Raw genomic sequence first — 12,252 nt, 5'->3', positions numbered from 1 at the left:
TATACTGACTGTCTGTACAGGGGAATACTGACTGTCTGTACAGGGGTATACTGACTGTCTGTACAGGGGTATACTGACTGTCTGTACAGGGGCATACTGACTGTCTGTACAGGGGCATACTGACTGTACAGGGGTATATTGACTGTCTGTACAGGGGTATATTGACTGTCTGTAAAGGGGCATACTGACTGTCTGTACAGGGGCATACTGACTGTCTGTACAGGGGCATACTGACTGTCTGTACAGGGGCATACTGACTGTCTGTACAGGGGCATACTGACTGTCTGTACAGGGGCATACTGACTGTCTGTACAGGGGCATACTGACTGTCTGTACAGGGGCATACTGACTGTCTGTACAGGGGCATACTGACTGTCTGTATACTGACTGTCTGTATACTGACTGTCTGTATACTGACTGTCTGTACAGGGGAATACTGACTGTCTGTACAGGGGAATATTGACTGTCTGTACAGGGGCATACTGACTGTCTGTATACTGACTGACTGTCTGTACAGGGGTATATTGACTGTCTGTACAGGGGCATATTGACTGTCTGTACAGGGGCATACTGACTGTCTGTACAGGGGCATACTGACTGTCTGTACAGGGGCATACTGACTGTCTGTACAGGGGTATACTGACTGTCTGTACAGGGGCATACTGACTGTCTGTACAGGGGCATACTGACTGTCTGTACAGGGGAATGCTGACTGTACAGGGGTATATTGACTGTCTGTACAGGGGCATACTGACTGTCTGTACAGGGGCATACTGACTGTCTGTACAGGGGCATATTGACTGTCTGTACAGGGGCATACTGACTGTCTGTATACTGACTGACTGTCTGTACAGGGGTATATTGACTGTCTGTACAGGGGTATATTGACTGTCTGTACAGGGGCATATTGACTGTCTGTACAGGGGCATACTGACTGTCTGTACAGGGGCATACTGACTGTCTGTACAGGGGTATACTGACTGTCTGTACAGGGGCATACTGACTGTCTGTACAGGGGAATGCTGACTGTACAGGGGTATATTGACTGTCTGTACAGGGGCATACTGACTGTCTGTACAGGGGCATACTGACTGTCTGTACAGGGGCATACTGACTGTCTGTACAGGGGAATATTGACTGTCTGTACAGGGGCATACTGACTGTCTGTATACTGACTGACTGTCTGTACAGGGGTATATTGACTGTCTGTACAGGGGCATACTGACTGTCTGTACAGGGGCATACTGACTGTCTGTACAGGGGCATACTGACTGTCTGTACAGGGGCATACTGACTGTCTGTACAGGGGCATACTGACTGTCTGTACAGGGGAATGCTGACTGTACAGGGGTATATTGACTGTCTGTACAGGGGCATACTGACTGTCTGTACAGGGGCATACTGACTGTCTGTACAGGGGCATACTGACTGTCTGTACAGGGGCATACTGACTGTCTGTACAGGGGCATACTGACTGTCTGTACAGGGGCATACTGACTGTCTGTACAGGACTGTCTGTACAGGGGCTGACTGTCTGTACAGGGGCATACTGACTGTCTGTACAGGGGCATACTGACTGTCTGTACAGGGGCATACTGACTGTCTGTACAGGGGCATACTGACTGTCTGTACAGGGGCATACTGACTGTCTGTACAGGGGCATACTGACTGTCTGTACAGGGGTATATTGACTGTCTGTACAGGGGCATACTGACTGTCTGTACAGGGGCATACTGACTGTCTGTACAGGGGCATACTGACTGTCTGTACAGGGGCATACTGACTGTCTGTACAGGGGCATACTGACTGTCTGTACAGGGGCATACTGACTGTCTGTACAGGGGCATACTGACTGTCTGTACAGGGGCATACTGACTGTCTGTACAGGGGCATACTGACTGTCTGTACAGGGGCATACTGACTGTCTGTACAGGGGCATACTGACTGTCTGTACAGGGGCATACTGACTGTCTGTACAGGGGCATACTGACTGTCTGTATACTGACTGTCTGTATACTGACTGTCTGTACAGGGGAATACTGACTGTCTGTACAGGGGTATACTGACTGTCTGTACAGGGGAATATTGACTGTCTGTACAGGGGCATACTGACTGTCTGTATACTGACTGTCTGTACAGGGGAATACTGACTGTCTGTACAGGGGCATACTGACTGTCTGTATACTGACTGTCTGTATACTGACTGTCTGTATACTGACTGTCTGTATACTGACTGTCTGTACAGGGGAATACTGACTGTCTGTACAGGGGAATACTGACTGTCTGTACAGGGGTATACTGACTGTCTGTACAGGGGCATACTGACTGTCTGTACAGGGGCATACTGACTGTCTGTACAGGGGCATACTGACTGTCTGTACAGGGGCATACTGACTGTCTGTACAGGGGCATACTGACTGTCTGTACAGGGGCATACTGACTGTCTGGGGCATACTGACTGGTACAGGGGCATACTGACTGCTGTACAGGGGCATACTGACTGCCTGTACAGGGGCATACTGACTGCCTGTACAGGGGCATACTGACTGCCTGTACAGGGGCATACTGACTGCCTGTACAGGGGCATACTGACTGCCTGTACAGGGGCATACTGACTGCCTGTACAGGGGCATACTGACTGTCTGTACAGGGGCATACTGACTGCCTGTACAGGGGCATACTGACTGTCTGTACAGGGGCATACTGACTGTCTGTACAGGGGCATACTGACTGCCTGTACAGGGGCATACTGACTGTCTGTACAGGGGCATACTGACTGTCTGTACAGGGGCATACTGACTGTCTGTATACTGACTGTCTGTATACTGACTGTCTGTATACTGACTGTCTGTATACTGACTGTCTGTATACTGACTGTCTGTACAGGGGAATACTGACTGTCTGTACAGGGGCATACTGACTGTCTGTACAGGGGCATACCGACTGTACAGGGGCATACTGACTGTCTACATGGACATACTGACTGTACAGGGAATATTGACTGTCTGTACAGGGGAATGCTGACTGTACAGGGGTATATTGACTGCCTGTACAGGGGCATACTGACTGTCTTTTACAGGGGCATACTGACTGCCTGTACAGGGGAATACTGATTGCCTGTACAGGGGCATACTGACTGTCTTTTACAGGGGCATACTGACTGCCTGTACAGGGGAATACTGATTGCCTGTACAGGGGCATACTGACTGCCTGTACAGGGGAATACTGACTGTCTGTACAGGGGCACACTGACTGTCTGTACAGGGGAATATTGACTGTCTGTACAGGGGCATACTGACTGCCTGTACAGGGGAATACTGACTGCCTGTACAGGGGAATACTGACTGCCTGTACAGGGGAATACTGACTGTCTGTACAGGGGAATACTGACTGTCTGTACAGGGGAATACTGACTGTCTGTACAGGGGAATACTGACTGTCTGTACAGGGACATACTGACTGTCTGTATACTGACTGTCTGTATACTGACTGTCTGTATACTGACTGTCTGTACAGGGACATACTGACTGTCTGTACAGGGGCATATTGACTGTCTGTACAAGGGAATACTGACGGTCTGTACAGGGGCATACTGACTGTCTGTACAGGGGTATACTGACTGTCTGTACAGGGAAATATTGACTGTCTGTACAGGGGAATGCTGACTGTACAGGGGAATGCTGACTGTACAGGGGTATATTGACTGTCTGTACAGGGGCATACTGACTGTCTGTACAGGGGCATACTGACTGTCTGTACAGGGGCATACTGACTGTCTACAGAAGCATACTGACTGTCTGTACAGGGGAATACTGACTGCCTGTACAGGGGCATACTGACTGCCTGTACAGGGGCATACTGACTGCCTGTACAGGGGCATACTGACTGTCTGTACAGGGGCATACTGACTGTCTGTACAGGGGCATACTGACTGGCTGTACAGGGGCATACTGACTGGCTGTACAGGGGCATACTGACTGGCTGTACAGGGGCATACTGACTGGCTGTACAGGGGCATACTGACTGGCTGTACAGGGGCATACTGACTGCCTGTACAGGGGCATACTGACTGCCTGTACAGGGGCATACTGACTGCCTGTACAGGGGCATACTGACTGCCTGTACAGGGGCATACTGACTGTCTGTACAGGGGCATACTGACTGTACAGGGAATATTGACTGTCTGAACAGGGGCATACTGACTGTCTTTTACAGGGGCACATTGGCTGTCTTGTACAGGGGCACACTGACTGCCTGTACAGGGGCACACTGACTGCCTGTTTAGGGGCACACTGACTGCCTGTTTAGGGGCACACTGACTGCCTGTACAGGGGCATACTGACTGTCTGTACAGGGGCATACTGACTGTCTGTACAGGGGCATACTGACTGTCTGTACAGGGGCATACTGACTGGCTGTACAGGGGCATACTGACTGGCTGTACAGGGGCATACTGACTGGCTGTACAGGGGCATACTGACTGCCTGTACAGGGGCATACTGACTGCCTGTACAGGGGCATACTGACTGCCTGTACAGGGGCATACTGACTGCCTGTACAGGGGCATACTGACTGTCTGTACAGGGGCATACTGACTACAGGGAATATTGACTGTCTGAACAGGGGCATACTGACTGTCTTTTACAGGGGCACATTGGCTGTCTTGTACAGGGGCACACTGACTGCCTGTACAGGGGCACACTGACTGCCTGTTTAGGGGCACACTGACTGCCTGTTTAGGGGCACACTGACTGCCTGTACAGGGGCATACTGACTGTCTGTACAGGGGCATACTGACTGTCTGTACAGGGGCATACTGACTGTCTGTACAGGGGCATACTGACTGGCTGTACAGGGGCATACTGACTGGCTGTACAGGGGCATACTGACTGGCTGTACAGGGGCATACTGACTGTCTGTACAGGGGAATACTGACTGTCTGTACAGGGGAATACTGACTGTCTGTACAGGGGCATACTGACTGTCTGTATACTGACTGTCTGTACAGGGAAATATTGACTGTCTGTACAGGGGAATGCTGACTGTACAGGGGTATATTGACTGTCTGTACAGGGGCATACTGACTGTCTACAGAAGCATACTGACTGTCTGTACAGGGGCATACTGACTGTCTGTACAGGGGAATACTGACTGTCTGTACAGGGGCATACTGACTGTCTGTACAGGGGCATACTGACTGTCTGTACAGGGGCATACTGACTGTCTGTACAGGGGCATACTGACTGCCTGTACAGGGGCATACTGACTGCCTGTACAGGGGCATACTGACTGCCTGTACAGGGGCATACTGACTGTCTGTACAGGGGCATACTGACTGTCTGTACATGGGCATACTGACTGTCTGTACAGGGGCATACTGACTACAGGGAATATTGACTGTCTGAACAGGGGCATACTGACTGTCTTTTACAGGGGCACATTGGCTGTCTTGTACAGGGGCACATTGGCTGTCTTGTACAGGGGCACACTGACTGCCTGTACAGGGGCACACTGACTGCCTGTACAGGGGCACACTGACTGCCTGTACAGGGGCATACTGACTGTCTGTACAGGGGCATACTGACTGTCTGTACAGGGGCATACTGACTGGCTGTACAGGGGCATACTGACTGGCTGTACAGGGGCATACTGACTGGCTGTACAGGGGCATACTGACTGGCTGTACAGGGGCATACTGACTGGCTGTACAGGGGCATACTGACTGGCTGTACAGGGGCATACTGACTGGCTGTACAGGGGCATACTGACTGGCTGTACAGGGGCATACTGACTGGCTGTACAGGGGCATACTGACTGGCTGTACAGGGGATTACTGACTGGCTGTACAGGGGCATACTGACTGTCTGTACAGGGGCACACTGACTGTCTGTACAGGGGAATACTGACTGCCTGTACAGAGGCATACTGACTGCCTGTACAGAGGCATACTGACTGCCTGTACAGAGGCATACTGACTGCCTGTACAGAGGCATACTGACTGCCTGTACAGGGGCATACTGACTGCCTGTACAGGGGCATACTGACTGCCTGTACAGGGGCATACTGACTGCCTGTACAGGGGCATACTGACTGCCTGTACAGGGGCATACTGACTGCCTGTACAGGGGCATACTGACTGCCTGTACAGGGGCATACCGACTGCCTGTACAGGGGCATACCGACTGCCTGTACAGGGGCATACCGACTGCCTGTACAGGGGCATACCGACTGCCTGTACAGGGGCATACCGACTGCCTGTACAGGGGCATACCGACTGCCTGTACAGGGGCATACCGACTGCCTGTACAGGGGCATACCGACTGCCTGTACAGGGGCATACCGACTGCCTGTACAGGGGCATACCGACTGCCTGTACAGGGGCATACCGACTGCCTGTACAGGGGCATACCGACTGCCTGTACAGGGGCATACCGACTGCCTGTACAGGGGCATACCGACCGCCTGTACAGGGGCATACCGACTGCCTGTACAGGGGAAAATCTTTTACATTTAGACAGAAGACTTCTATGTGACAGAGACATCCAGAGCCTCTGATTGGTTGCTGTTGCGTTCTCTCTGATTTTCTACGCTAAGTACCCAGTAGAATAACACGCATGTTGAGCAGGCATCAAACATTACAAGTTATGATCGTCGCAAGATGGGGATTTATGATTAGGGTAATTACTGCTAGTCTCCAGGAATAGAGTCAATCACACATTTTAATTGTTTACTTACTTCTCTACACTACTATACTGCTGTAGGAAATGAAGAAAAAAAATGAATTACTCCACAAGTCTGTGAGGTCCTAATCATATGGAGTCTCATCGCAGACAGTATTTCTGGAAGTGTCCATATGTTTACCACCTGCACATCATTGTATTCCCAGTTGTCTCCACTAGAGGGAGATAGAGGTCCATGTCTGTCTAGTTTAGTTGGTTCCTCATTAACTACTGCCCATGTAGCAGCAAGTCTTCCTGGGGTCCACATAAAATATACTAACTAGTACATGACAAAGTACAGAAAAGTTATAGACAAGGACATCAAATAATAATATACAGTACCAGTCAAAGGTTTGGACACCTTAATTTAACCAGGAAGGCTAGTTGAGAACACCTTAATTTAACCAGGAAGGCTAGTTGAGAACAAGTTCTCATTTCCAACTGCGACCTGACATACCTACTCATTCAAGGATTTAAATTTGTATTTTTCTTTTGTACTATTTTCTACATTTTCTAATAATAGTGAAGACATCAAAACGATCAAATAACACATAGATTCATGTGTACACACACTTCATATTTACATATTCATATCCAATTAAATTAGATCTTTAGAAGAGGAGAGGATGTTTTTACATGTTTTTTTTAAGCTAAACTTGCTTTTTGCCTGAGTAACATCTGTTTTCAAAGCATTCCACGATCATATGGCTCTATACATAACTGAGTGATGTATTAAATCTGTTTTTTGTTTGGGTACTGTGAAGAAACCCATGGTGGCATGTCAGGTAGGGTATGTTTGGAAGTATATGCAAATATATTCTACAAGTGGTTCGGCATTTTCAACACACACATCTGTCTACCAAAATGTACTATTGTGTACCTTAGTAGCACTTCCCTTCCTCCATTTTCTACACAAATGTTTCTTTAAAAAGACTAGAAGAGAAGTAGTACATTTCTCTTCAACCCTCAACCGTGAAAGACTATCATGCATGTGGGCTCCCGAGAGTATCACAACCGGCCGTGATTGGGAGTCCCATAGGGCGGCGCACAATTGGACCAGCATCGTCTGGGTTTGGCCGGTGTAGGCCATCATTGTAAATAAGAATTTGTTCTTAACTGACTTGCCTAGTTAAATAAAGGTTAAATAATAAAAAATAAACTGTTGATATAAGTTGTGTGTGCAGTTAAGGGCAAGACATGCTGCTCTGTTTTGAGACAGCTGCAGGTCTTTCTCTGCTGCACCTGACCATGTTACTGGACAGTAATCAAGATGGGACAAGATCACAGCCTCAACAACTAATACAGTTGATCTTTTGTGTCAAAAACGCAGGACATCTCCCCATCTTCACAACAACTTTGCCAATATGACTCGACCGTGATAACTGACAATCCAATGTTTCTCCTGGGAGTTCAATGGTCACCCTCTTTATGCACAACTCCAGTTGAGGTTCTAAAAGAATGCTTTGAAACAAATGCAATGCTACTGATTGTATTTAAGACCAGTTTTATTGTTAAATACCCATTCGGACACTGACTAACTCCCTGCTAAGAGTCTCAAGTGAGCTCACTGGCTGCAGGTGCTGATGTGTAGAGTGTGCAATCATCAACATACATAGTCATTTTAGCTTCTAGTAAGACCAGTGGCAAATTATTTGTAAAATTAGAGAAGAGTAATGGCCTAAGGGAACTGCCCTGAGGGACACCGCACTGTACATATCTGATGTTAGAGAAGCTTCCATTTGAAGAACACTCTCTGGGTTCTATTGGATAAATAACTTTCCATGTGATGGCAGGTGATTGTAAAGCTATAGCAAGGGAGTTTTTCAAAAACATCAAAGACTGCAATGAAATCTAACAATACAGCTCCAACTATCATTTTATTATCCATGTATTTTAGCCGATCATCAGTCGTCTGAGTCAATGCAGTACATGTTGAGTGCCCTTACATATATACATGCTGAAAGTCAGTAGCTAGCTTGTTCTTTGAAAAATAGCATTCTATTTGTTCAAACCCAATTTTCTCCATCAGTTTACTAAGAACAGGCAGCAAACTGGTTGGTCGGCTGTTAGAGTCAGCAAAGGATGCTTTACTATTTTTAGGCAGTGGAATTTAGACTCCTTCCACACCTGTGGACACACTCTCATTAAAGTGTTGGTTAATAGAAAATAGGGGCGGCAGGGTAGCCTAGTGGTTAGAGCGTTGGACTAGTAACCGGAAGGTTGCGAGTTCAAACCCCCGAGCTGACAAGGTACAAATCTGTCGTTCTGCCCCTGAACAGGCAGTTAACCCACTGTTCCCAGGCCGTCATTGAAAATAAGAATGTGTTCTTAACTGACTTGCCTGGTTAAATAAAGGTAAAATAAAATAAATAAATACTGTCTGCTACCGTTCTCTATAGTTTCTCTTCAAGGTTGTCTATACCTTGATGGCGTATCATTATTGATCGATAATGATCGTTTTTCTACCTTTTCCACACAAACTTCATCGAATTCCATTTTTCATTTTTCAATCTTTAATACACAAATTTGATGGTTCAATGTTGTAATTTCACTTCTCAGTTTGTCTGCTTTAAGTAGTCATTGAAATGATTGGCTGTATCAAAAGGTTTTGTTATAAATGACCCATCAACTTCAATGAACGACGTTTTCTGCCCATAATATAATATTTAGGTGCTCATGTATTTTTCCATAGTTTTTTAGGTAATTTATCTTGCTTTGGTGATATCATTTCTTTTTTTGTTGTTTACTTTAGTCACAAAATTGTTCAGTGTGAGACATAGAGGGCAGTCAGACTGCATCACAGAGATACAGTTGAAGTCGGAAGTTTACATACACCTTAGCCAAATACATTTAAACTCAGTTTTTTCACAATTCCTGACATTTAATCCTAGTAAAAATGTCCTGTCTTAAGGTCAGTTAGGATCAACACTTTGTTTTAAGAATGTGAAATGTCAGAATAATAGTAGAGTGAAAATAGCTAGCACTGCGATGTACTGCCTTAGACCACTGCACCACCCGGGAGGCCTGTAAATCTCATCTCTGAGTACAGATGTGAAAAGGGCACCTGCCACCTGTTATTGTAGCAGCAGTATGTTGTCTGTTCCCTTATCTGACATTACGCACGTAAGTGTGTGTAGGTTTAATGCCGTGTTTCACTCTGCTACAGCGTTGGGACAGATGGTGTAGGCTAGGTGAGACTACACAGATGTGTTAAGTGTTTTAGTTCGAGAGCAGAGGTATAGGGGGTGTGTGTGTGTGTGTGTGTGTGTGTGGGGGCAGGTTAGAGTGAGGCACAGTGTGTTTACAGTCAACACAGACACCGTCCGCCCAGCGGAACACAGGCGGGTTACCTCCGACACACACTAACACACCCCTCCTCCTCAGATAACACAGCCCCCCTCCTCAGATAACACAGCCCTCCTCCTCAGATAGCACAGCCCTCCTCCTCAGATAGCACAGCCCTCCTCCTCAGATAACACACCCCTCCTCAGATAACACAGCCCTCCTCCTCAGATAACACAGCCCTCCTCCTCAGATAACACAGCCCTCCTCCTCAGATAACACAGCCCTCCTCCTCAGATAACACAGCCCTCCTCCTCAGATAACACACCCCTCCTCCTCAGATAACACAGCCTTCCTCCTCAGATAACACAGCCTTCCTCCTCAGATAACACAGCCTTCCTCCTCAGATAACACAGCCCTCCTCCTCAGATAACACACCCCTCCTCCTCAGATAACACAGCCCTCCTCCTCAGATAACACAGCCCTCCTCCTCAGATAACACAGCCTTCCTCCTCAGATAACACAGCCCTCCTCCTCAGATAACACAGCCCTCCTCCTCAGATAACACAGCCTTCCTCCTCAGATAACACAGCCCTCCTCCTCAGATAACACACCCCTCCTCCTCAGATAACACAGCCCTCCTCCTCAGATAACACAGCCCTCCTCCTCAGATAACATAGCCTTCCTCCTCAGATAACACACCCCTCCTCCTCAGATAACACAGCCTTCCTCCTCAGATAACACAGCCTTCCTCCTCAGATAACACAGCCCTCCTCCTCAGATAACACACCCCTCCTCCTCAGATAACACAGCCTTCCTCCTCAGATAACACAGCCTTCCTCCTCAGATAATACAGCCCTCCTCCTCAGATAACACAGCCTTCCTCCTCAGATAACACAGCCCTCCTCCTCAGATAACACAGCCCTCCTCCTCAGATAACACAGCCCTCCTCCTCAGATAACACAGCCCTCCTCCTCAGATAACACAGCCTTCCTCCTCAGATAACACAGCCTTCCTCCTCAGATAACACAGCCCTCCTCCTCAGATAACACAGCCCTCCTCCTCAGATAACACAGCCCTCCTCCTCAGATAACACAGCCCTCCTCCTCAGATAACACAGCCCTCCTCCTCAGATAACACAGCCAGCCCTCCTCCTCAGATAACACAGCCTTCCTCCTCAGATAACACAGCCTTCCTCCTCAGATAACACAGCCCTCCTCCTCAGATAACACAGCCCTCCTCCTCAGATAACACAGCCCTCCTCCTCAGATAACACAGCCCTCCTCCTCAGATAACACAGCCTTCCTCCTCAGATAACACAGCCTTCCTCCTCAGATAACACACCCCTCCTCCTCAGATAACACAGCCTTCCTCCTCAGATAATACAGCCTTCCTCCTCAGATAACACAGCCCTCCTCCTCAGATAACACAGCCCTCCTCCTCAGATAACACAGCCCTCCTCCTCAGATAACACAGCCCTCCTCCTCAGATAACACAGCCCGACGTCGTCCCTCTCAGGCACAGAACTCAACCTACACACACACATCTTACGTTGTTCCTGTCAGAGTCTGTTTGGTAGCACCTGAGAGCTGAAGTTAAGGCAGATAGTAACCTTAGCAACAGAACAGCTTTCTTAGTAACCTCTTCTTGTTCCTGTTTCCTGTCAGGTTGCTGGGCGAGGGGGTGGAGCCTAACCACAGACACCGTCTGGGCTGGACCTCTCTCATGGTGGCAGCTATGAACCGCCAGCACAGGTCAGAGAGAGAGCAGTGTGTGTGTGTGTGTGTGTGTCCGGCTCTTCCTGTGTTAACCTTGTCCCATACAGACATATTGCCACAGTAGAATGCTCTTATCACACCAGACGGCTACTAATGCCCCTTCAACCCTCCCCCTCTGCCCTGCACCCTCTAAATTAAATTAGCCCCTCTGTATCCCTGTACACACAGAGAGAGGCAGAGGCTCAGGAGGTGGAGGGTTATGGTGGGGTGAATCCAATTTGGGGATGGTTGGCCAACGGGCCATGTTCCTGTGAGACGAAGGGCCCACTAGTTCACTGAACCACCCCCCGTCTGAACACACACACACACACACACACACACACACACACACACACACACACACACACACACACACACACACACACACACACACACACACACACACACACACACACACACACACACACACACACACACACACACACACAGACCAAAAAGAGGCCTCCAGAAAGTATTCAAACCGGTTAACCTTT

At 48.3% G+C, this 12,252-nt stretch overlaps 1 protein-coding gene across 1 annotated transcript in view; it reads left to right on the top strand.

The window, feature by feature from the left end:
* The window catches only part of clpb (caseinolytic mitochondrial matrix peptidase chaperone subunit B), a 94,826-nt gene that overhangs the window by 1,954 nt on the left and 80,620 nt on the right, over positions 1-12,252 (top strand). The window contains exon 3 of the mRNA XM_046315604.1: positions 11,669-11,755. Coding sequence (XP_046171560.1) covers positions 11,669-11,755 — 87 coding nt within the window. The remainder of the gene's footprint in view (positions 1-11,668; positions 11,756-12,252) is intronic.

Source organism: Oncorhynchus gorbuscha, linkage group LG19 (genome assembly GCF_021184085.1).
Source record: "Oncorhynchus gorbuscha isolate QuinsamMale2020 ecotype Even-year linkage group LG19, OgorEven_v1.0, whole genome shotgun sequence".
NCBI classification, from domain to species: Eukaryota; Metazoa; Chordata; class Actinopteri; order Salmoniformes; family Salmonidae; genus Oncorhynchus; species Oncorhynchus gorbuscha.
The sequence above is the reverse complement of the archived record's forward strand: the minus strand, read 5'-3'. Positions and strand labels throughout refer to the sequence as shown.